The sequence below is a fragment of the Procambarus clarkii genome, chromosome 26, assembly GCF_040958095.1.
Source record: "Procambarus clarkii isolate CNS0578487 chromosome 26, FALCON_Pclarkii_2.0, whole genome shotgun sequence".
Lineage (NCBI taxonomy): Eukaryota > Metazoa > Arthropoda > Malacostraca > Decapoda > Cambaridae > Procambarus > Procambarus clarkii.
Window position 1 is genome coordinate 5,756,650 of NC_091175.1, and position 25,259 is coordinate 5,781,908.

Genomic DNA, 25,259 nt, shown 5'->3' on the forward strand with positions numbered 1-25,259 from the left:
TAATATGACAACAACTGTATTTTAAATAGAATTTGAAAATACTTTATATACAGTAATTTTTTATTTCCAATTCGGTACAAATGACAACCTTTACTAGCAATGATCCATTTGATAACAATTACTGTTGACGGGAGGCTGTGGGACTGTTGACGGGAGGCTGTGGGACTGTTGACGGGAGGCTGTGGGACTGTTGACGGGAGGCTGTGAGACTGTTGACGGGAGGCTGTGAGACTGTGAGAGCTGCTTTATACTCATCAACCATCACTAACATGCTCAAGCGACCATGCACCCCCCCCCCTGGGGTCCTCACCCCTGGGGTCCTCACCCCTGGGGTCCTCACCCCTGGGGTCCTCACCCCCTGGGGTCCTCACCCCCTGGGGTCCACATCCCTGGAGTGCGGCCAAGTCTGCCCTATATAATGCTGAGGTTCGCAACTCAAGTTTGGACTTGTATAAACTATTAACAAATCTTCGTTCAACATATACACCACGGCAATGAGCTAACAGTATCTAAGACTCTGCTTATCTGATCAGTTGCTTCCCTCTGCCTCTTCCACTGTAGCCAAGGAAGGTCATGAGTCGGGCAGCTGAAAAAATTTTCTTACATGACGGATTGCTGCTGTGAGAAGCAGAATATGGGGAGGATGGGCGCGCAGTGACACTGTGTCCGGCTGGAGTAGCGGCGGGAACTTTACTTGGCACTGCTGTTGTCGATGGCAATGATGTAGGAGTTGGCGGCCCACACGTGGTCAGGCTCGTACGGCGTCTGCTTAGCGTGGAGCGAGCGCAACGGGTTCAGTTCTTGGTACACAATGTTGGGCTTCAGAACTTCCAATTTCTGCGGAGACGTTAAACTTCACATTATAGGCGAGCATGATAATCATAATTTCCTTAATCATTATTATCAATGAAATGCTACACTGAGGCCTGATCGGGGTGATACCTTACCTTGAGCGTCTCCTGGAACTCTGCCTGGTTGTAGGTGGTCATGACCAGAGGAACGCGCTCGTACGCCAGCAGCATAAGAGTGGGCTTCCATAACGCCAACATCTCATCCGTGTGTACCCCTGGGTGGATCGCCAGGGCCACGTCCGGTCGACTCACCTGAACACAACACTCACTATCAGTAGACTCACCTGTACACCACTCACTCAATCGACTCATCAGTACACCACACACTATCAGTAGACTTACCAGTACACCACTCACTATCAGTCGACTCATCAGTACAGATGAGTCTCTACGACCCATTGTAAAGTATAAGTCTTGACTCATAAAACACATTCAGCAAGCCTATCACGCACCAACAAATATTGAGATTCTACACACACCTTTGCTATTTCATGTGATTAAATCGGATAAAATATTAGCTTTAATAATTGTATATTTTTTAATAGACTTCCGAAAATTAAAAACAAAATCAATTAGCGTATTTGTGTATTCCTGGGTGCTTATGTTTTATGTGCTGGCTAGTGTTTGTGTGCTGGCTTGTTTGTGTGCATATATGCTGCCTGTGTGTGTGAGAGAGAGAGAGAGAGTGAGGGTGAAGGGGACTACCTGGGACGGGTGGTCGTTGTTTGCGATGTGGTCTCGCCAGAAGTCGTGGTAGAGGCCAGGGTAGGCGACTGCACTCACCGATGGCGTCACCTGGAACACACACACCATCTCTACATAACACCACCACACTCTCAATAACTCTTTATAGAACCTAAGCAAAACATGTGCGCAAAATTCTGGCAATAAAGTCACCCTCCTCCTCCCAAGCTCGCCCTCATGCCGCCGCCCACCTAGAAATAGCCTAAGCTTCTCTATCCTTTTTGAGATGTAATTTATTATCTCTATAAACGTACTTGAACTTGAACCACCCTAAGACGTACTCCTCAGTTTTTAATGTATTGTGTTTTACAAATAATTTTTCGTACAGATTAATATTACATAATAGAATTTGTCATATATAGCTAGGCCTACATTAGATTTAATGTTTGGGTTCAGCTGAAATTATTTGTATTTGCAATACGTGGGTGAAGTATTTACAGAGTAGCTAGTACTCTCCTGTGAGAGTGTGAGACAGTTTTGTTTACCCTCCTCGATGCTCATATTAATTCTGGCGCAAGTCCTTGCAAAATTCTATACTTTTTTAAGTTTAGTTTGTGCTTCACTAGGTGAGGATTTAATGTCGGTGATGCATATTAAATTACTGGTCTCACACAGGTTATTGTGATTATTCTAAGAGTCCTTATTTTCATTTCTAAATGTTTTTGATATGGACTAATTTCCCATATGCTGTTAGTGTTACCCTGCTTATATGTGCTTACGTTGTTAGTGCTGGAATTATATCCATTCTCAAGATCTTCTCTTTTCCAAGAACCTTTCCCAAGATCCTCTACAGATGTCTTTTTGTGCTGTATATATCTTCTGGTCCCCTATTCCTTGACATGCTAATTGGTGATCTTCGACCTGATATATTGAAGTCATGGTCATCTTCGCTCCTGAAGGACGATCATCATCAATTGGTGACTGATCTGGAGCTGCTAGTGACTGAATTAGGTGGAGGCAACTTACCTGGTGAGGGTGAGTGGTGCTCCAGGAGAAGGTCTGAGGGTGGTTGGTGAGGTCAGGGGCCACTAGGGTGACCACCAGAGGACGACCAATCACGCGACTCGCCACCTGCAACAGATCTTCGAAAGTAAATACCTGACCTCTCCGCTGGGTGGTTGATGTAGCCAGAGTTCTTCCCATCAGGGCCGGACGTTACCTAGGGGCTAGATAGATGTAAAGGCAGTGGACAAAACTCAACGTGTGGAAGTCAGAACACCTTGAATCACGTTGATCAACACCTTCCTTCACTAGTCCACCCTCAGCCTCTCATCACACAAACTTTTCCTACTAATTTATCTATAATATAAATAGCAATCCTCGGAATATTATTATAGTCTCAGTCTCTGTCTCTCTCTCTCTCTGTCCCTCTCTCTCAAACTAACTCACCTGGATGAGGCCAGACTCGACGGCGCTAACCTCTGGCTCATCAGCACCCAGCAGGTGAATGTGTAGCGCCCTCGCCTGCTGGAGGTCGGAGGTGAGGGTGGAGAACCAGAAGGGGCTGTGGCCGATGGTAAGCACAGTGCTGAACACGTTGGTCACGATCCTCTCCAGGGAGGCCCTCAGCGCCGCCTCACCTGTACCACACACACACACATTTAGGTACGATTCCAAGCTGGTCTTCCTCTGAACGCCTTCACTTATCAACACACACACACCTTACCCTCCAGCGACAAGTTGAACTCATTAATAACACAAGTGATATTGTTCATTTTCATGGCATGAATGAATGAAGAGCACAGCTGCTTTTAAGACGCCGGATATAAGGGTTATGTGCAGCAGATAATACGTGTTGAGAGAACACGTTGTGACAAACTCCAACTTGTCCGTCAACCTCAGCAAAATTACTTAAACTACAGGCCGCACTGGAAATGGGGAAGTCTTACCTTGATGGGGAAGACTGACCTGTGAGGGGGGAGGCTGACCTGTGAGGGGGAGACTGACCTGGGTGGGGGAAACTGACCTGTGAGGGGGAGACTGACCTGAGTGGGGGAGACTGACCTGGGTGGGGGAGACTGACCTGGGTGGGGGAGACTGACCTGGATGGGGGAGACTGACCTGGGTGGGGGAGACTGGTGTAAGGCCACCACTGGGAGACGATGGTTGCAGCTGTAGCGATGTTATCACTGATGACTGTGTGACGGAAGAGCCAGTCGTGCCAATCCTGGACAGGACCTCCCCGTCCCCTGAGCACCTCCCGTCCCAGCGGCACCGGCCCTGGCAGGCACTCCACCACCTGCCACCGAAGGATAGGTGAAATTGTTAATGTAATAATCTCCGTTGAGGTCTGATAAAGACCTTTTGTGCTCTCTTACATACTGCATCACAAACACTTACTCAGAGATAGCAAAAACTACTACAACGTGTATATTGATAAATATATGACGAAAGAGGAACAGATAGCCCACAGGGCGAGCAAACCTCTACGATACAACTCTTCCCATTTGAGCGTAGTTACCCACCCTAGTGCTAACCCGCCCCGTGCTAACCAGCTCACACCTGCTTCCCAGGTCACTCCCTCCCCAAATCACCCCTCCCTGCCCCTGCTTATCTCCCCAACACCTCCCCTGACCCCTCTGACCCAACTGCATTCAAATCCATCTGCTTCATCCCACATTCCAAGGATCCCCTCGTCCCCTCAACCCCCAAAACCCGCCCAGCCCTCACCCCTCCTCATCCCCTCTCCTTCCATGTGACCCCCACCCTTGCCAGGGGGGCACATGGACCCCCCACGGGGGACCCCCCTACCTCTTCCTCCATTTCCCTTTTCCCCCCTACTGCCCCAATGTCCACACCTACCCCTGAGTTCCCCCTGACTAATACAACCTCCCTCCCATTCTCACTATCCATGTTCCATGTGCCCCTCTTCCCCCCACTCCCTCTATCCTTCTCCCCACAACTTCCCAACCTTATGCTACCTCCCAACCCCTCTATGCCTCTCAGACCCTCCCTAATCTTCAGACCCAGTATGCCCTTCCTACTCCAGACCTACCTACACAGGCCCTACCCCAGACCTTCCTACCTACCTTCCTAGATGCCCAGCCCCCATTCGCCCCCCAAGCACCCCTCCCGACCCCTTTCACCCCCAGACACCCCCTGGATCCTCCCAGACACCCCCCGGATTCCCCCAGACACCCCCCATTCCCCCCAGCCCATTCTCCCCCCAGATCCTCCGGAACCCCCAGCCCCCATTCACCCCACAGACACCCCCCAGATCCCTCCAGACCCCCAGAGAAAGGGCGAACTCTGGTAAAAGAGTTTCCATGAAGAATCTCAAAGTTTGGTACACCAATGCTGATGGGGTATCTAATAAAGCGGAAGAGATAAAAGAAAGAGTGAGTGAGGCAGATCCTGACAGTTGCAATTGTGGAAACTAAAATTAATGACATGATCTCAGATGCAATCTTTCCAGAAGGGTACCAGGTGATAAGAAAAGAGAGGACACGGAGACAGGGAGAGGGAGTGGCACTCCTAATAAAGCGGAAATGGAAGTTTGAAGACCTGGGGAATCGGGTTACCAATGAGAGCACAAGCTTCATACATGGAACTCTGACAGCAGATGGGAGGAAGATTGTGATCTTGGTAATCTACAATCCCCCACCAAACTGTGACTGGTGAGGTTGCCCAGGGACTGTGACTGGTGAGGTTGCCCCGGGAGTGCGTACATAACAAGGCAGATGAGGGAGAATGAGTGACGGCGCCTCACCACTCACCTGGTCAAGGAGCTCATCCTTGAGGTGGTGACAGACGAGGTCATGTGCTTCTTGTCTCACTACACGACACTCCTGGCTGCAGTAACGGACCGCCCGGCACTCTCCACACTCCTCCCGCACACCTGCCTCACCACACGGTATAAGTCACCACACTATGTCACAACATGGTATATGTCCCCACTCAGTATTCAAAAGTCTACCCTTTACTAACACTAGAGCACACTCACACAATATTACTCTCCCACCTGCAGCTTCATGTGCGTGACTGACAATTAAGTTGTAGGTGAAAACTACAAGCCAGTGAGGGGAATGTGTAGCTGCTACACGTCTCTATACATATGAAGGAAATACGTGATGTGAAAGACACGTTTTAGAAAGTAAATCAGGGAAAATCTCTCGAAATATATTGGAACTCTCATAAAGATATCAAGAAATATATGGGGAACTCTGCTTACTTTGACTGCGTAGAAGTATCAACATAATTTAAGACATGTCTTAATCATTTACCAAGATGGAGTACGAGAGTGAACCCACAAGAGTACAAAACTAGTAGAAACTGGGGAAAAATTAAAGAGTTTGGTATATACATAATTATAACTTTAACACCAGAGTTTTATCTCGGCAAAACAACAACCTGGCAAACTTCTAGATAGCATCCTGAAATTGGAACAAAAAAAAGCCTTCCGAACGTTACATAAAACTATGAGAAAATCAATCTTTCTCAATCAGTAAGTTGCAAAAGTATGGAACCCATACATTAACAAACAAAAAACACAACTAGAAAAAGTGCAAAGACATGCAACAAGGCTCGTTTCCCAACTAAGAGTACTACTGACCTATGAGGAAAGACTGGCGGAACTGGGCCACATCGCACTAGAGTGAAGGGGGAAAAGGACACACACATGATAACGACATACACGATTCTCATGGAAACTGATCAGATAGAAAAGCAATGTTCAGAGTTAAGAAGAGCATAACGAACAAACATAAATGAGAACTGAAAAGGCAAATAATGTCAGCAAGAACTTCACCGTAAGTGTGGTAAGTAAATGTAATGGATTAGATGAGGAGGCTGCCAATGATAACTCATACACTGAAGTGCAAGTATGATCAGAAAAACCATTGAATAATTACAATAAATTGCTGCTGGTCGAAAGGCGGGGTCGCCTTACAGGGTCGAGCAGACACGCGACCCTGTAGGCACATTTAGGATAGTACACACACACACGCTCCCTCGCTCACTACAGAGCCACAGAGATATTAGAAAGAATTTGCTCAGTGTCAGAATAGTTAACAGATGGAATGCATTATGCAGTGATGTGGTGGAGGCGGACTCCATACACAGTTTCAAATGTAGATATGATAGAGCCCAGTAGGCTCAGGAACCTGTACACCAGTTGAGAGGCTGGACTAAAGAGCCAAAGCTCAACCCCCGCAAGCACAACTAGGTGAGTACATACACAAGATGGACACACATACCGACCATTATATCTACCTTCTGTTTTGTTACAGTTGGCGCACGCTGACTTCATCTTCTTCAGCTTCTTGACGGTGATTTTGAAGGCCTTGCGAAGCGTGTCTTCTGCACTGTTGCCCAGCTTCTTGTTCTTCAGCACCTGCGACGGCTCCAGCAGGAGCCCGTGGGGAGCCAGGTACTTCTGGTATTTATCACTGAAAGTTTTCGGCGGGTATTCTGTCAGGTCAAATGCCATGTTGCTTCGAGGATTGATGGACTGATCTTGTCAGCGACACATATATACACCAGCACAGTTCTGCACCTGCAACAGTTCGCCACACACCTACACTACCCTCCTCTAACGTCAGCCACACGCCTGCACCCTCCCCCTGCAGCGTCCTGGTGACCCCCGGATCTACCTGCGATAATGAGAATAACTTAGATATTTTTAGAGTTACTTTCCTTGTCAGAGAGGACAGGTTGGAGAGCACAGATCAGAGAGGACTCGTTACACAAGACCTGTATATTTTAGTCGGGTTTGTTCTCGGCTCACATTCGGAAATCCCTGGTTCGAATCCTGGATACAAGCCTAAAGTACACACAGAAGTCACAATAGCGTGATATATCAAATGAATACTGGTGAGGGTCGTGATGAGGGTTCGAACTAACTGGGTTTGATATTTCACGCTATTGTGATTTATGAGTGTATTGAAGGGCGAAGAGGTAGAATAGCTTGTTGACAGAGCCCGAGTGCATGAGGGGAATTGTGTAAAATCCCGGTTTGTGTCTCGGAGAGACTGCGGGATCCGTGTGAGGTCAGTGAAACTCCCGGTTGCAATTCTTTTGACCATGTCGTGGCTCAGTCGATTAAGGCACGTCTGGGATCATCCTGGACGTAAGTTCGAACCCTCATCACGGCCCTTATGAATTTATTCAAGCCTAAAGTATTTATACATGCAGGCTTCCTGTCCCCGACAAAGCAAATGTTTATGATTGTGAGGTAGTCATCTGCTGGGAAAATAGAAATTATATACTCTGACTAACTTGTGTGTTGAAAGAGATGAGGACACGGTAGGAGGGACACGTAGTGGTAGAGCAGTGTGGCGTGGTGGTGGTAGAGTAGTGAGGCGTGGTGGTGGTAGAGCAGTGTGGTGTGGTGGTGGTGGTAGAGCAGTGTGGTGTGGTGGTTTGGGAACTGGTGCAGCAGTGGTTGAGGCGTGACAGAGATAGCTAGGTATTAAGCAACAACCTGCCAAAGTTGACTCACCTTAGCTCATTGTTACAATAAAATTCTCACAGAGCTCGCCAATCCTCACTACACAGACGCTTCTTCAGGACTGCGTGCGTCGTGGTCAGCCTGGCACTCCCTCACTGAGTGAGGGAGAGTGCGTGGGAAAGTGAGAGTGAGAGGGAGAGCAGAATAAGAGCTGCCAGATCCCAATATAGCTCTAGGGAGTGGGCACCCCCGACCGCGATTCTCATTTTCTTTAGTTCAGGTTCAGGTTTAAGAGAAAAACTTAGTACTACCTAATAAACTCCATGTAACCTACCTTACCCCCTAAATGTGACTTATGTCACATTTAGGTTATAAGTTATAAGGTTTAGGTTATAAGTCATCACTTATGTGATGACTTATATTGAATTTTGTAACTAGCTCATCAAGATTGTAACTTGCTTAGATAAATGAATTGTGGGGTTCAGTCCCTGAGCCCATTATGTGCCTCTGTAACCCTTTCCACTACCGCCCACAAGATGGGTATGGGGTGCATAATAAATGAACTAAACTAAAACCCCCTAAATGTCAACCCATGTCTGCCTTTTTTCAAACAATACTGTTGTTGACCAACTTGTATAACTGCTGATGTATAGCCGCTAGGAATTTCAATATGGTGTTCAAATAATTTTAGGCAGAGGGTCTCTGGGTTGGTTGGTCGACCGGGTCATCGACTACGGGGCCGCCAGTCGTCAAGAAGCCGGGGTGGGGTGCGGTCCGTTCGTCCCGTGTAGGTAAGACTGATAATTTTTTTTTTTGTTTTTTTTTTTGCTAATATATCGGAGCAGTTGGGAGGTACGCATGAATATATAGTCTACCTCCACCTACAATGCTTAATGCATTATACATTTGTTCGCTATTATAACATTGAGTTTTGTAATGTCTCGAAGATTATTGTTTCCGTATTTTATTTTTCATCCGGGTTCTGTAGTATTCAAATGTTTGTATTCCACTAATGCTAAATACTCTGTCCTCTCTCGGATATTGTGGAAGATTTTGAGGATCATGATTTGCCAACATTATATGGGTAGGATATTATGTAGAATACACTTCGCCATTGTTAAACTACCCCGTCGTCAGGCTAGGCTCGTTAACGCGGCGGTCGTCTCCCCCCACATCCCAAGACGCATTTATTATCGTCTTTCGTGTACTGTGTATTAAAAATAGTTTTTATCGTGTAAAAATTAATTTTATATTCTATAATTAATTAGGCGTATAGTAGGTTCGGTATTTAGGTTCTGTTGGCAATTATTTTCACTTGAAGTATGTGGAGGGTGACGCATTACCCTCCACATACAGTTGCCTGTCCTCAGGCCAGGCTCGCCTACGCGGCCGCCCGACCCAAAGTCGCATTCATCAATTTTATCGCTGTGTATTCAGAATTATTCTCGCGTATAAGGTAATATTATTTCATCAAGTTAATAGTTAACAACTAAGTTTAGTGACAAGCGACAGGCCAATGTACAAATACTGCAATAGTTTAGTTTAGTTCATTTATTATGCACCCCATACCCATCTTGTGGGTGGTAATGGAAAGGGTTACAGAGGCACATAATGGGCTCAGGGACTGAACCCCACAATGCATTAAGCTAAGCAAGTTACAATCTTGATACAGTTTGCATTTGGTCAGGTCTACATCAGCAGATAATGAGAATTCCCAGAGATACTTGTAACGGAGTCTAAGCAGAGCAGTAGTAACATCTAGAAGTCTGCTGATATTATTGGATGAACCATAGATGTGTGGCTCCTCTTGCATGATAGTATGATACTACAATAGATGAACAACTTCCCAACAGGAAGGAGCGGGGACACCCCTCCGGGAACTGAATTTACCTGAGGGCCACTAACACTAGTTGCCTCGATGAGGGCAGTAAGCCGGCGGCTTGTCAAAGGTCCCCCCATTTGTTCTGACGATCTTTTCCAGCTTTATTTTAAAACCCAGCAGAGGTTTGGCGTTTACTGCTTCGGCGGGTAGGCGGTTCCACTGGTTTACAACCCTGTGGGTGAAAAAGCATTCTGGCTTGTTGAGTGTGAACCCGTTGCTCCTTGCTCGTGTAACATCTGACATTTTGAAGACATTGTCCTGATCGACATTCTCCAAATTGTTTAGTATTTTAAAGGTTTCTATGCAGTTCGCCCTGTCATGACTGGTTTGTGGTGTTGTTAGCCCTGTGGCCCTCAACCGTTCCTGATACAACAGATGACTAAGCTCTGGTATGATTTTTGTCGTAAGACATAGCTCCATAGCTCTGGTAAGACATGCCTCCAAAGCAGCTGTGTCTTTCTGCAGATGAGGTCTCCATGCCTGGATGCAATAATTCATGTGGGGGCGCACCAGCTACAGTCTAAGTAGACCTAGGCGTGCGGTTACACAACTGGTCAGGCTCCGGTTACACAATTGGTCAAGCTTCGGTTACACAACTGGTCGGGCTCCGGGGGTGTCACTTGGGTTGTGCATGGTTGGGCTTCAGTTCATGCATGGTTGTGATCCAGAGGTTGTTCGGTTCGTTCATGTTAGGCTTCTGGTTACACAACTGGTCGGGGTCTGGTTACACAACTGGTCGAGCTTCGGTTACACAACTGGTCGGGCTCCGGTTAAATAACTGGTCGGGCTCCAGTTAAATAACTGGTCGGGCTCCGGTTATATTAACTGGTCGGGCTCCGGGGGTGTCACTGGGGCTGTGGGTTGTGCATGGTCAGGCTTCGGTTCGTGCATGGTTGTGCTTCAGCGGTTGTTTGTGTACTAGTGCTTCAGGTTTGTTTGCTGAGGCTCTATGTTTATATGTTTGCTAGAAATCCGGGTTTGTTTTTTTGTATATAGTTCAATTGTTTGCTATGGGTCAATAGTTGGTGTCTAGGGCAAGTGGAGGATTTTAGGTAGGGCTAATGAGATCTTTGTTTGGTCGAGCTAGGAATGGAGCTTGGTTGTGCTCTGGGACTGTTTAGCTTTGTGGGGGTTGGATGAGATGTATACTTGCTAGGCTTAAGGTTAGACAACTGGTCGGGGTCTGGTTACACAACTGGTCGAGCTTCGGTTACACAACTGGTCGGGCTCCGGTTAAATAACTGGTCGGGCTCCGGTTAAATAACTGGTCGGGCTCCGGTTATATTAACTGGTCGGGCTCCGGGGGTGTCACTGGGGCTGTGGGTTGTGCATGGTCAGGCTTCGGTTCGTGCATGGTTGTGCTTCAGCGGTTGTGTACTAGTGCTCTAGGTTTGTTTGCTAAGGCTCTATGTTTATATGTTTGCTATAAATCCGGGTTTCTTTTTTTGTATATAGTTCAATTGTTTGCTATGGGTCAATAGTTGGTGTCTAGGGCAAGTGGAGGATTTTAGGTAGGGCTAATGAGATCTTTGTTTGGTCGAGCTAGGAATGGAGCTTGGTTGTGCTCTGGGACTGTTTAGCTTTGTGGGGGTTGGATGAGATGTATACTTGCTAGGCTTAAGGTTAGACAACTGGTCGGGGTCTGGTTACACAACTGGTCGGGGTCTGGTTACACAACTGGTCGAGCTTCGGTTACACAACTGGTCGGGCTCCGGTTAAATAACTGGTCGGGCTCCGGTTATATTAACTGGTCGGGCTCCGGGGGTGTCACTGGGGCTGTGGGTTGTGCATGGTCAGGCTTCGGTTCGTGCATGGTTGTGCTTCAGCGGTTGTTTGTGTACTAGTGCTTCAGGTTTGTTTGCTGAGGCTCTATGTTTATATGTTTGCTATAAATCCGGGTTTCTTTTTTGTATATAGTTCAATTGTTTGCTATGGGTCAATAGTTGGTGTCTAGGGCAAGTGGAGGATTTTAGGTAGGGCTAATGAGATCTTTGTTTGGTCGAGCTAGGAATGGAGCTTGGTTGTGCTCTGGGACTGTTTAGCTTTGTGGGGGTTGGATGAGATGTATACTTGCTAGGCTTAAGGTTAGACAACTGGTCGGGGTCTGGTTACACAACTGGTCGGGGTCTGGTTACACAACTGGTCGAGCTTCGGTTACACAACTGGTCGGGCTCCGGTTAAATAACTGGTCGGGCTCCGGTTATATTAACTGGTCGGGCTCCGGGGGTGTCACTGGGGCTGTGGGTTGTGCATGGTCAGGCTTCGGTTCGTGCATGGTTGTGCTTCAGCGGTTGTGTACTAGTGCTCTAGGTTTGTTTGCTAAGGCTCTATGTTTATATGTTTGCTATAAATCCGGGTTTCTTTTTTTGTATATAGTTCAATTGTTTGCTATGGGTCAATAGTTGGTGTCTAGGGCAAGTGGAGGATTTTAGGTAGGGCTAATGAGATCTTTGTTTGGTCGAGCTAGGAATGGAGCTTGGTTGTGCTCTGGGACTGTTTAGCTTTGTGGGGGTTGGATGAGATGTATACTTGCTAGGCTTAAGGTTAGACCACTGGTCGGGGTCTGGTTACACAACTGGTCGGGGTCTGGTTACACAACTGGTCGAGCTTCGGTTACACAACTGGTCGGGCTCCGGTTAAATAACTGGTCGGGCTCCGGTTAAATAACTGGTCGGGCTCCGGTTATATTAACTGGTCGGGCTCCGGGGGTGTCACTGGGGCTGTGGGTTGTGCATGGTCAGGCTTCGGTTCGTGCATGGTTGTGCTTCAGCGGTTGTTTGTGTACTAGTGCTTTAGGTTTGTTTGCTGAGGCTCTATGTTTATATGTTTGCTAGAAATCCGGGTTTCTTTTTTTGTATATAGTTCAATTGTTTGCTATGGGTCAATAGTTGGTGTCTAGGGCAAGTGGAGGATTTTAGGTAGGGCTAATGAGATCTTTGGTTGGTCGAGCTAGGAATGGAGCTTGGTTGTGCTCTGGGACTGTTTAGCTTTGTGGGCGTTGGATGAGATGTATACTTGCTAGGCTTAAGGTTAGACAACTGGTCGGGGTCTGGTTACACAACTGGTCGAGCTTCGGTTACACGACTGGTCGGGCTCCGGTTAAATAACTGGTCGGGCTCCGGTTAAATAACTGGTCGGGCTCCGGTTAAATAACTGGTCGGGCTCCGGTTAAATAACTGGTCGGGCTCTGGTTAAATAACTGGTCGGGCTCCGGGGGTGTCACTTGGGCTGTGGGTTGTGCATGGTCAGGCTTCGGTTCGTGCATGGTTGTGCTTCAGCGGTTGTTTGTGTACTAGTGCTCCAGGTTTGTTTGCTAAGGCTCTATTTATATATGTTTGCTAGAAATCCGGGTTTCTTGTTTGTATGTGTGTGTGTGTGCAGAAATAATATGAATAAAACAATTAACATCGTGTAGTGTACTCTATATATCAAAATATATTACTTTGAAACCCGGATCAGTCACTCAACAAAATATTGGGCTACTCTTATTACAAATTCGCTACTTTTTGACCGTCAGCTCGCTACTTTCAGCAAATTGTCTCTGGCAACCCTGGTCGCCTGGCGAGCACCAATCAGGGAAAAGTGCGCGCAATGTTTACAGAATTCAAGAAATATCATAACATTGTTCTCCTTGCACCGTCAGGACTCTGTACCTCCAGGTACACTGTACTGCCGGGTACACTGCACTGACAGGTACACTGTACCGCCGGGAACACTGCACCACCGGGTACACTGTACCGAAAGTTAAAGGGAAATAAACACGAGTAGATGGTTTCCACTGACGCCTTTAGGTGAGAGTATATCTGGTTTGTTTCTCAAACAAATTTGAGCAGTCACATTTACCTGCGGGTCACTGTGTCTTCGGTGGCCTCGACGAGGACAGGAAACCGGCGGCTTGTCAAAGGTCATCCATTTGATCTAAGGATTTTATCCAGGTGGAATTTGAACTGCAGGAATGCCTGCATTTATGGCCGGCGTGTAGGCAGTTCCTTTGGTTATTAATTTATTTTATTTATTTATGCATATACAAGAATGTACATAAGGAATGTGAGGATACAAATATGGTAATTACAGTCTTGTAAAGCCACTAGCACGCGCAGCGTTTCGGGCAGGAGACACACCTTTGTGTGTCACACACACACCTTTGTGTTGGTGGCCAGTGTGATTTATTTTCTGGCTATTTTTTGAATAAAGGGAAAATCGTATGGATGAACAAGTATCTTCTGTTTCTGTCCTGCATTGTGGCCTGTTAAATTTAAAACTGTTTCCCCCCTTGTATGTTTTATATTTTGGAGACGTGATCTTCATTAATATCCTCCACGTTGTGTTTTGGTACAGCCTGTCGTGTGTGGCTTTGTGTTTTGTTATAGTCATCGAGTATTCTGGTTCAGAGTCACCTTAGTTCTGGTGTATTTGTGGTCACCTGGTGCCGAGTTTTCTCTTAAGAGACGATGTGTCATTTTAGAAGATGTCTCCATGCTTGCATACAATAGCCCAAAATGCTTATGTAATATAAAACTTTGTAGGAAATCAGACTTAACTTAAACTGCACATACAGGTAATGTCAAATTGTAGGTAACTGGATTGCAAAATTGTAATTGCAATTACAAAAAATGTAATTGCAAAATTGGTTCTTATCCTATAAATAGGAGCTGCCTCGTATGGGCCAATAAGCCTTCTGCAGTTACCGTTATTCTTATGTTCTTAATGGGGTGACTTAAATACAAGGTATGTAAACCATATTGGGTAATTATACCACTAGTAAGGCAGTAATTCTAGGCTAAGTGTTTTGGCATTTGCTGTGATATTTGGATACATAAAATCACTTTATTTTGCAAGGGATAAATAGGGCAGTTGTAAGTCAAACACCCATGCTATGTTAAATCTAACCTAATAGTGAACAGTCTCAAAATTATTTCTATTTCGATTCTTCTCATTTCTTGTTTTTTCACTCCACGTGATTTACAGTTGGTTTTAACTACAGTCTTTAAGAATTACATGTTGATTTTGAAATGTTCATATGTTCTTCTGTTTGAAGGTGCTGTGAAATGTAATCTGTATTGGGGTCAGCGGGGGACCAGTTAATGTCACATTTGTGGTGTTCTTTGTGGTGGTATGCAGTATAGGGGGGATGGTTTGGTGGGCTTTCTACTCCCTTTCTTTAGCATCTGTCCTTTGTGTTGGTGGCCAGTGTGATTTATTTTCTGGCTATTTTTGGAATAAAGGGAAAAACAGAATTTTCTTCTGTGTAAAAATATAAATTGGTATTGACTGATGAACATATAATTCAAAATTATTTGACACAAAATTTTGGCTTTAAAAGGCCTGAGCTAGCTAGAAAGTAAACCATTAATTAAAGCTTTGAGAGGTAATGTTTTAAATAACAGAACAAGACAATTTTTTCTGTCTTTGGATATTGTTACCATACTAATAATATTTTTCTCTCCTATTGTAGGTCACAATGAAGGGGGAACGCCTAGTTTCTCACTTGAGGCTATTGAAGGTACCAGGGGCTGAACACCTAGATGGAGATGATTACGAGTGGCTCTTCCTCGCTGATGACACGATCCCATTAGCTTTATTTTTGGAGTGGTTTGCTGAGAATGTGTCGGCTAATGATGTTCTCACAGAAGAAGATTTAAATGAGTAAAGTTATCTAGTGTACAATTTAGTGTTTGTAATGCATCTTATTTTAAATTGCAACAGTAATTTTATGAAAATCTGGCTAGTGTTATATTGTTTTTGCCATAACTTGGATGCTTAAAGCATGACCAGAAATCAGCTATGTAATTTATATATATTAATATATATGTAATATATATATAATATATAATATAATATATAATATAATATATATATTTCACACATACATACACAAGAAGGTACATTGGATTTATGAGAGTACATTGTATTGATGTTTTTACATTCTTGCAAAGCCACTAGCATGCATTGCATTTTGGACATTAGTTAGGTTAACAGTAAACATCATTCAAACTGACTTCTTGTGTAAGCGTGAATAAAATTGTTGTATTATTTTTGTATTAAACAGGTGAAAATATAGTGGAGAATTACATTTGCATATGGTGTACCTTTATAGTTGACCTATGACTGGGGATATTTTCTGCAGACTGTGGCATAACTGTAATTCTGCAACCTTCCACTGACTTGCCTAAATTACATAAGTAAATAAGGTACTGTACTGTCCTGTCTCTGATTATCAGTTCTCATAAACTGTACTTCTATCCTCAGTACAAAAGAACGTGTGGCGAGTCATACACATCATAATCAGGATTTACCTTGCAGGATCAATTACTTGCCTTGTTTATTTAGTGATGGCTAATTAACTTCAGGCAGTCGGGCTTTTATTTTTTTCCCCAAGCGAGTTTTTGCTTATAGTAAGCTGCACCCATGAAAGCTACTAAAAATCTACCAGAAACGGGAGTTTCATTGCATTCAAAGCTTGATTTTTTTCAATGGTTTGATTTAAAAAATAGATCACAGGGTCAAAAATGGTTTTTCTAGTCGCCCGCAAAAATTGTCTTAGAATTTGAGGTTACATCAATCTTCAATGGTCAGATGATTATCAGTAATCATAGGTCAGTGACCTGTAATGCAATTATTATATTTAATGTGTAATTTATATTTTGCTTTTGCAACAACCCTGCCATAGCAATATTTTACCTAAACTTGCGTTATTGTTGCATCAAATCATTAGAAAACAAATTGAGGTATTAAATGACATAGAAAGAAAAACAGTGCTTAGGAAATATTGTAAATTAAAGAAATAATTTTAGTGAATTTCATCCTGTACAATAGTTTTACAGTAGAGTATTTTAAATTGTGTTCTCTGACTTGGTTGCCTGGTATGAAAATCTTCAAAAATTTGTGAAAAAATATATATACAGTAATTTATTGTGATTATTCCTTATATTTTTGTCCTGCGTTAGCAGGTTTGAAGAACTTAAGTCAAGAGGTGAAGTACTAACAGGCTATCATCTAGAAAGATTAGACTCTTGTTTATCTGGACTACCAGCTGCATTTGCTACATCGGAGGAAGAAGGCGAGAAAGATGTATTTACTGAGGAGGAGTGCAAGAGACTAGAGGGCCAGCTAAAAATTTTGAAAAATAGAAAAAGTCAGCTAAGGTACATGGAATTTTCTCAGATAATGATTTTGTTAAGTTAATAGAATCAATATACAGTAGTTGCATAAGAAATTATAAAAGTTAAATGAATGTCATTCTTTGAACTGAGCTTACTTGCCAAGGAAAGTTTATTTCCCCACAGTTTAGGGACCATAATAGTATTTCCAGTTCAACCAAGCAAGTCTAACTGAAAGAGCAATTGCTTTGTTATGCAAGATGGGTTTGGTATCAAAGAGATTATGATTAGCATTCCATTTTGCTTAACAGTGTCTAATATTTTATTTGATGCAGGTGGATTTTGTTATACATAACGGTATATGTACAAAATTTTGAATAGTTTGCTACACAATTGTTTAAAAGTGGATGTTTAAGGAAATGTTTATGTATGTTTGCTAAGAAAATTAAAAGTGATGTTTCCATGGATTTTAATAGTTTTATATTTAGTCTAAATAATTACCACAGAAATAATTACCTAAAAAAAAAAGTGTGCCATCAAATATCTGAGCTTTCCTTTGTGGTATTTTGTAGCACTAAGACCCAGAGTACTTTTGGTAACTGCTTTTCTGGTGCACATCAGGAATGTGCACCAGAATATGCACGCATCTTGCCCAAGTTGTTCCCACCACATGGCAAGGGATGTACAGTATTAGTGTAGTGTTCCTTAGATTTATTCTAAAATGATTATCATTCTTATGTGTAACTACTTGTACCCGGCCACGCGTTACTGTGGCTCAGCAATGTATACGCATTGCTGAGCCATCCCCCTTGTCCTCCCCACCATCCCCCACTCCCATGTCACCTTGTTCTCCTCACCATTCTCCATTCCCCTGTCCCCTGATCCCCAACTTCCCCGTTCCTTCGTCCTCCCCACCATTACCCACTCCCTTGTCCGATGCATTCCTAAATGATCTGATGTTCCCATGTTCAGACATCATGGGAACATCAGATGTTCCCATCACTGAAATATAAGAAAAAGTTAAAAATAACTAAATGAAAAACAATGAAAAAATAAACAAATAAACTATACTCATGAAATGAACGATATGGTAAACAACACAGCTCAATTCCAATGCAATGTCACACAAAATAATTGAATCAAAATGAGATAAATCGAAATCTATGAAAATTAAATTTTATGAATGAAATCGAAAACATTGAAATGGAATCGTAACATACTGTATTTAGTATAGCGTGTGTTGCTATTATGGGCAACAGATGGCGCTATTTAAAAAAAAAAAATATGTTTTTACCGGTCACAGGTGTGGCATCTATATAGTAGGTATAAAATAGTAGGTACAGTATTCAAATGGAACATTGTGTCAAAATTTCAAAGCCATCGGTGAAGAACTTTCGGAGATTACAGCGTGTGTTGCTCCTACGTCCAACTGATGGCGTTTTTTCAAAAGAAGCATGATTTTTCCTGTCACAGGTGAGGCATGTATATAGTAGGTATATAAAAATGCGCGCCTAATAGAGTACAACTTTGTGCCAAAATTTCAAAGCAATCGGTAAAGAGGTTTCGAAGATTCCCCTCACGTCAAAAACAGTTTTTAAACAAAAAATCATGTTTTTTCCCGTCACAAATGGGACATCTATATATTATGTATATTAAAACTCGCTCGGATGCAAATGGAACGTTGTGTGAAAACTTCAAAGCAATCGGTGAAGAACTTTCGGTGATTAGCGATTTTGAACAAACGAACATTTACATTTTTATTTATATAGATATGCAGTATTGAAATTGTTGGACTTTTATTACCATTATTTATTTTTTAATTATATTATTTTGTCTTCTAGTACCCATAAGATTGAGTTGTGGGAGGAGCTGTATAAGAGTAGTGAGCATTTAAAGGAAATGGAGGTGCTTTTGAAGAACCATCAGGAAGGTGTATTGAACACCAGCTGTCACCTTACAAAAGCACAAGAAGAGCTTGCCAAAAGCCTTGATTCACTGACAAATGTATTTCTGGCATTTGATAAAACCGTGAGTGCTGCCCAAGGGTAATTTTTGTAGAGATTTTAACACGTAATTGCATGTCTTCTTTTGGTTATACTTATTCTCTAATAGTTTCTTACTAATAGAACTTCTAGAAGTTTTAACTTTTATCAGGCAAATGATAAGACTGGTTAATTAAATGAAATTGCATTAGTATCTTTTTTTCCATCTTGAACATATCTAAAAGACATTAAAAAAATTATATTTTCCATAGAATTGAGGACTTTGAATATAATAAATATTTTTGTTTTTAATGTGGATATTTTAGTACAGTATCTTGCTGATCCCAGTTTCTATTTAGAAAAGTTTCCAGTGCGATGTTTATTCCCTTAAGTATACAGCAAAGTTGTGTAAATGTAGACTCATTCTAAACTCATTCTGCAGCAAAAGAACTTTGCTTGGTTCTTTTATTTGTTTGTAATTATTATAACATTTTCTTAGCTGAGCTCCCTCAGTAGCTTCCCTACTTGCCTAATTGTGCTTGTGGGGGTTGAGCTTTGGCTCTGGTCCCACTTCTCAACTGTCAATCAACTGTTGTACAAATTCCTGAGCCTATTGGGCAATATCATATCTGCATTTGAAACTGTGTATGGAGCCTGCCTCCTCCACATCACTGGAGGCAGACTCCATACACAGTAGAGTATGCACACATTCCCATACACACATTCCCACACACACACACACTCCCTATGCTTAAACCTTTGGCATTAGTAGGACTTGTGCTTTGTTTCAGGCTCTGAACAAACTTATTTGCCAGAAGACAAATACCTTGTCAATTATGTAATTATTCTGAACTGATAAAATAAAACATGCATGATTTTGTTTTTGGTTTATCAGCCAGCAGATGAGGTAAAGTTCTTCTGTCAGCTGGACCTTGATGAATGGTACCAAGTGGAGGCCAAGTTCACAGATAGTCTCAAGACTTACGTCAGAAAACAGTTCAAGGAGGTAAGCATGGCATAGTTAATATTAATTATATCCAGTGCCAAAAATTTGATCTCAATACGGTATTATCGTATGCTATTTTAAACATAAAACTAATTGTTCTACTATTACTTTATTATTTGTTGCCCTTGCACGTTTAATGGTGAGAAAATAATGTAACAATAGTACAAGCAGCTTTATATAGTTGCGTATGTATTTGATTGTTAGTGCTAAAAGTGTGCGTGAAATAATATATATATATATATATATTTTTTTTTCATAACATTCAAATGGTACTGAGTAGAGAAAAATGTAGATGTGGATTTTAGCATAATGTTCTTTGCATGACTCGGAATAAATGGCTTCAACAGAAATTAAGAGGAGGATTTTTGTAGTTAAAAGCAACCGCAAAAAGATTTGTTTATTGGTGCTTGCCATATGTAGAAAAATCCAGAGTTCAATGCAGTACTGTGTCTGTGTATGGTAAGCTACTCGGCAGCTTCCCAGTTATGTAACCTGAAGCAACCCATCGTTGGAGGACACGCCAAGACTCTGTGAACCATTAAGTGTCTACCCAGGACCCAGATTCACAAAGCAGTTATGCATGCACTTACAAACCTGTACTGTACATCTTTTCTCGATCTTTGGTGGCTTTGTTTACAATTATTAAACAGTTAATGAGCTATGAAGCACCAGGAGTCTGTTTATAACAATAACAACAGTTGATTGGGAAGTTTTCATGCTTGTAAACTGTTTAATAAATGTAACCAAAGCCGTCAAAGATTGAGGAAAGATGTACACGTTCGTAAGTACTTTTGTAACTGCTTAGTGAATCTGGCCCCTGGACAAGAATCTGACCTCAAAAAGATTAGCCTGGGAATTGGAGATCACCAGAGTTGAGCAATGAAAAGAAGGCAAACAATTGGTACCGCCTGACAGTCATTTATGAACTGCCTCGGGAAACAACCCACCAACTCCTACAGGAAAGGATGGGAAGCTACTTGGGCAGGGGACGGGGGTACCAGAAAGAAGCCAATTATCAGAATCCTTCCATACTGTACCATGACTTTAAGACAGTCATTATATGTGCAGATTTTGATTCTATAATACCATACTTCACACTTTCAGTGGGAGCTTTCATCTTGAACCTTGCTCTGAAAATTTAAATTGCATTCCCTGCTTTCAAATGTGCTTCACAAGTTAATTCAGGCACATGAAAAATACTCTTAATTAAGAGTGTACCAAGGTGGTGTGGCCATGTTGAAAGAAGGAATGAAGTTAAACTAGTGAAGCATATGTATTTCAGAGAATTAGAGTAGGATGAGAAGATGGGGAGACATGTTGAGTGTGTTGATGTAGGGATTGATTATAATAGCATACAGAGTATTGTAGAAAACAAGGCTACATGCCAGCAGTTTGTAAAAAGCAAGTTTTTGTATACAGTACGTGTGTGTGTGTGTGTGTGTGATGATAATTCACAAGGAGCACTCTACAGTAAACCTAGTCTTACGAGGCAATGGAGTGTTATGCATTTTAGAATACAGCGAATGAACTGGTGTCATTTTTCATTATTTTTTTTTTAACAGATACCTTCCCACCCTTTGAAAGTGGAAACCTGGATTATTTCATAATTACTGTATATAAATATTTTTAATTGAAATTAAATACATAAAATGGTATGTACGTGTGGTGCACACTTCTGTAATGCTGTCACATGTACAGGGTGTAAAGGATGTGGCTGGTGTTGATGATAGTTCGGAGTACTGCTTACTAGATGTGAGTAACATGGATCTGCAGCTGGTACGGGGTGCTGGAAATGCTGAGTATGCACACAATGTAGGAGAGCTAAAAAGACTTGAAAAACTGTGAGTAGCATTATTTCCTTTTTATGTATACTGTACTTGGTATTCTCTGGGAAGGCCTGTTCAGTAGCTTCCTGTGATAAAGCAAAGCCTTAGGAATATGCACAGGCCTGATGGACCCACTTTGGCCATCTAGGAGCTGGTACAGTACCACAATTGGACTCGATCTACAAAGTGAGTGTGGAGATCAGAGGTCTACCCAAAACAAAAACAAAAAGTAAAGAAATTAAGTGCTATGAAACAAGTGGCTGCTTGAAAGAAAAATAAAAATTTTGATGTAAACAAGGTAAATAAATGTTGCCCCTGTGGAAACTACTGTGATGTGCCCGGCTGCCACCCAGGTCATCCATGGGTCCCAATCAGCCATGCATCTTGACGACTCACTTGGTGTACGTCGGGTGTAGGTCAACCTGAAAGGCTAAGTAGTATTGCCCTTCTCTGGAACATTATTTCCATCCGGAGCCATTGTTTTCCTTTCAGTATGCTTCATAATTGTCATTGTTTTGTTCCATCCACATTGTAATTAATTAAGTGTAGTTACAGGACGAGAGCTATGCTCGTGGTGTTCCATCTTCCCAGCACTCTTTGTCGTTTAACGCTTTGAAACTACTGACGGTTTTGGCCTCCACCTTCACACTTAACTTGTTCCAACAGTCTACCATTCTTTTTGCAAAAGTAAATTTTCTTATACAGTATTTCTTTGGCATCTTTGTTTAGTCGGCTTAAATCTATGACCTCTTGTTCTTGAAGTTCCAGGTCTCGAGAATTCTGCCTTACTAATTTTGTCGATTCCCGTCATTATTTTGTTTATAGTGATCATATCGCCTTTATTTCTTCTATCTTCTAGCTTTGGCATATTTAATGCATCGAACCTCCTTGTAGCTCTTGATTTCAGTTCCGGAAGCCATTTATTTGCATGGCTTTGAATCTTTTTCCAGTTTGCTGATGTGCTTCTTAAAGTATGGGCACCTTACAACTGGTGCATATTCCAACACTGGTCTCACAAAGGTCGTGAACATTTTCTTCAGTATTTCACCATTTAATGTATTTAAAAGTAATTCTGAAATTGGAAAGTGTAGCATAAGCTCTTGTCACAGTGTTATTTATGTGGTCCTTGGGTGACAGTTTTCTATTTACAACCACCCCTAGATCTCTCAGAATTTTTGTTTTTCTTCACTTTTTCACATAATTTATAGGTTGTGGGGTATATTTTCTCCTAATTCCACATTCAACAAAATGGCATTTATTCACATTAAATTCCATTTGCTAAGTGGTTCTCCAAACTTATTTTGTCCAGGTCTTCTTGAAAGGCATGACAATTGTCTAAGTTTCTTCCCTAGTATCTTATATTGCCGCAAACATGTTCATGTAATTCTGTATTCCTTCTGGTAGGTTGTTTGTGTAGGCAGTGAACATTACTGGTGCAAGAACCGAATCCTGTGGTACTCTACTTGTGACATTTCTCCAGTACAATATGTTGCCTCTGATTATTGCCCTCATTTTTCATTCAGTTAGAAAAAAATTTCATCCATGTTAAAAGCCTCCCTGTCACTCCTCCAGCATGTTCCAGTTTCCAGAGCAATCTTTTATGTGGGACTGTTGAAAGCCTTTTCTAGGTTCAGATAAAAGCATCTACCTACATTTTGAAACATTTGTTCTGTATTTCCCTCTATTTGCCAAGGTTACCCTCCTTTGGTTGCATTTTTGGCTTTGGGTCCCAACTGCTGTCTGGGTTCTTTAGTAGTCCATCTTGGAGTTAGATTTTTGCCCCTTATTGTTTGTTCAGTGACAACATTTTGCCCTTAGGGCTCTTTAGGCATTTGGTGCTCTGTAGTTTCTCTTTTACCTTGAGCCCTGCTCTTATACTGTCTGCCACTGGTCAGCCTTTTCTGGCTTTCCTCTTCCTTATGTTTCCAAGTTTTTCTTTCCAAACAAGCCATCCTCCATTGGGAGTAAGCTTGGAGACCTACTGAGGTGGCCTTCTCATTAGCTAGCTTTTCCCACCTTGATGTCTACTTCCCTGTGGCAGGATTGTCAGGGGTTTTGTTCCAGCAGCTTATGAGTGAAGGGCAAGGCAAATCAAAATCCAGGTTACATGATCCCTATATCTGGTTGCAGCCATGTACATCACTGTTATGGTAGTTTCCTCAAGGTAACAATAATTTGCCTTGGTTGTATCATGGTTACTATTTTCCTTGTGCCTAACTTTTGTTTTTCTCTCTCAACTTGTTTTCATGAAGATGTCTGTTCTTCAGCCTCCTCCTTGTAGAGTGACCCATATTCCAGTCCTGGCTGCAGGTAAGTTAGGGTGAGTCTTGGAGGCCTGGTGCATGTACCCTAAGGCTTGGCTATATAAATGCTTTAACCTCTAGGAGTGAGTCTTCCAGGAAAGTGTCATTTCATTCAGCACTTGATTTTGTAAACTTCATTCCTCCTGGAATGTTACATGATGGATGGCTATGGCAGTAAAGCCTTTACCAAGCATGCTGTTTTGCCTTTCTTCCATTTCCTTTACATACTAATGTGACTTTCTGGATGATGATAATATTGCCCCCACATAGAGGTGTGGAAGCATGTGGGGTTCAGAACTTTACTGGGGAAAACTGCCATAAAAGCCAAAAGAGTAAAACTTTAAACACACTGTAATAAAAATTTGTTTATTAATAACAAATCTCTAAACAAAAACATTTAAACAATTGAAATGCTGCCTTGCTGACCTTCCCTCTGCCACCAGATGTTAGCACCAGCACCATATGGCACAGGCAAGGTGAACCCTCTTCACACTAGATGGGCTATTATCTATCCATGATCAGTGCCCTAGAAGGACTGTTTAATTTATATAGAGTATTTAACATATTTAATAATTGGTAAACTAGTACTAATGTCAATACAGTAGTTCATCTCCTGACATAGATCAAATGTTAGTACTGTTTAGTATATCATGTGTACATCTGTGTTGTTTGTCATTCTTGTGACTTGTGTTCCATCCATATTCTCTTCCTTGAGGAGTTCAGGGGTCTTCTCTTGGCTGTTTCAGTTAGCTGGACCACTGGATCAGGAGTTCAAAATTTTGATTCAGTCCTCCAGCCCTTTCTGCTGATCCAATGTTCTGTTATCTAAGGTCTTTTTTTTAATTATTTCCTGTGTATGCCTTACCCTTATGTGAGCCTCCTAATTCCATTTTCAGTTTTCATTACCTTGTACTTATTTGGATTGAATTCCAGCAGCTATATCTGTACTAGCTCCAGAAGTTTGTCGTGGTCTTCTTGCAGCACTGCAATCCTCCTTGGTTCTTGCTTTCATGAATTTTGTCTTATGCATCCATTGGCATATATGAGTTAACTCGGGTAAGTCATTTATTTACATAAATTAGAAACAGCATTGGTTCTAGAACAGAGCCCCAGGGACATTCCATTTTCAGCTCCTAACCAACCTGACATTAAACTGCTCATTGAGTAATTCCAAGTT

The 25,259-nt window shown here is 42.3% G+C and overlaps 2 protein-coding genes across 6 annotated transcripts in view; one reads left to right on the forward strand and one right to left on the reverse strand.

Moving 5' to 3' along the window:
• Nucleotides 1-42: 42 nt before the first annotated feature.
• LOC123756698 (putative protein MSS51 homolog, mitochondrial) lies at nucleotides 43-8,188 on the reverse strand. The gene is made up of 9 exons (XM_045739943.2): nucleotides 8,035-8,188; nucleotides 6,807-7,186; nucleotides 5,312-5,433; nucleotides 3,657-3,834; nucleotides 2,985-3,175; nucleotides 2,562-2,666; nucleotides 1,557-1,646; nucleotides 948-1,103; nucleotides 43-837 (listed from the first exon to the last, which is right to left on the reverse strand). The coding sequence occupies exons 2-9, from the start codon at nucleotides 7,021-7,023 to the stop codon at nucleotides 691-693; spliced, it is 1,206 nt and encodes a 401-aa protein (XP_045595899.2). The 5' UTR covers nucleotides 7,024-7,186; nucleotides 8,035-8,188; the 3' UTR covers nucleotides 43-690.
• Nucleotides 8,189-8,699: 511 nt separating this feature from the next.
• Nucleotides 8,700-25,259, forward strand: part of LOC123756700 (HAUS augmin-like complex subunit 3) — a 28,099-nt gene continuing 11,539 nt past the window's right edge. Inside the window, exons 1-6 of one of the 5 annotated variants that reach the window (XM_045739948.2) lie at nucleotides 8,700-8,774; nucleotides 15,321-15,511; nucleotides 16,816-17,010; nucleotides 18,807-18,993; nucleotides 19,843-19,953; nucleotides 21,652-21,794. In XM_045739948.2, the coding sequence (XP_045595904.2) occupies nucleotides 15,327-15,511; nucleotides 16,816-17,010; nucleotides 18,807-18,993; nucleotides 19,843-19,953; nucleotides 21,652-21,794 (821 nt within the window). In that variant the 5' untranslated portion in view covers nucleotides 8,700-8,774; nucleotides 15,321-15,326. Of the gene's footprint in view, nucleotides 8,775-13,436; nucleotides 13,657-15,320; nucleotides 15,512-16,815; nucleotides 17,011-18,806; nucleotides 18,994-19,842; nucleotides 19,954-21,651; nucleotides 21,795-25,259 lie in introns of those variants that run through there. The other 4 variants (XM_069331797.1, XM_069331795.1, XM_045739946.2 and 1 more) reach the window with 4 other exon arrangements.

What these genes read in the sequence shown, in the direction of transcription:
- LOC123756698 (XM_045739943.2), bottom strand. Translation starts at nt 7,023, where the DNA reads ATGGCATTTGACCTGACAGAATACCCGCCGAAAACTTTCAGTGATAAA. An exon ending in GCACCACTCACCCTCACCAG is followed by an intron (nt 1,647 to 2,561) that starts GTAAGTTGCCTC and finishes TGTGTGTTCCAG; the next exon opens with GTGACGCCATCGGTGAGTGC. An exon ending in ACAACGACCACCCGTCCCAG is followed by an intron (nt 1,104 to 1,556) that starts GTAGTCCCCTTC and finishes TGTTGTGTTCAG; the next exon opens with GTGAGTCGACCGGACGTGGC.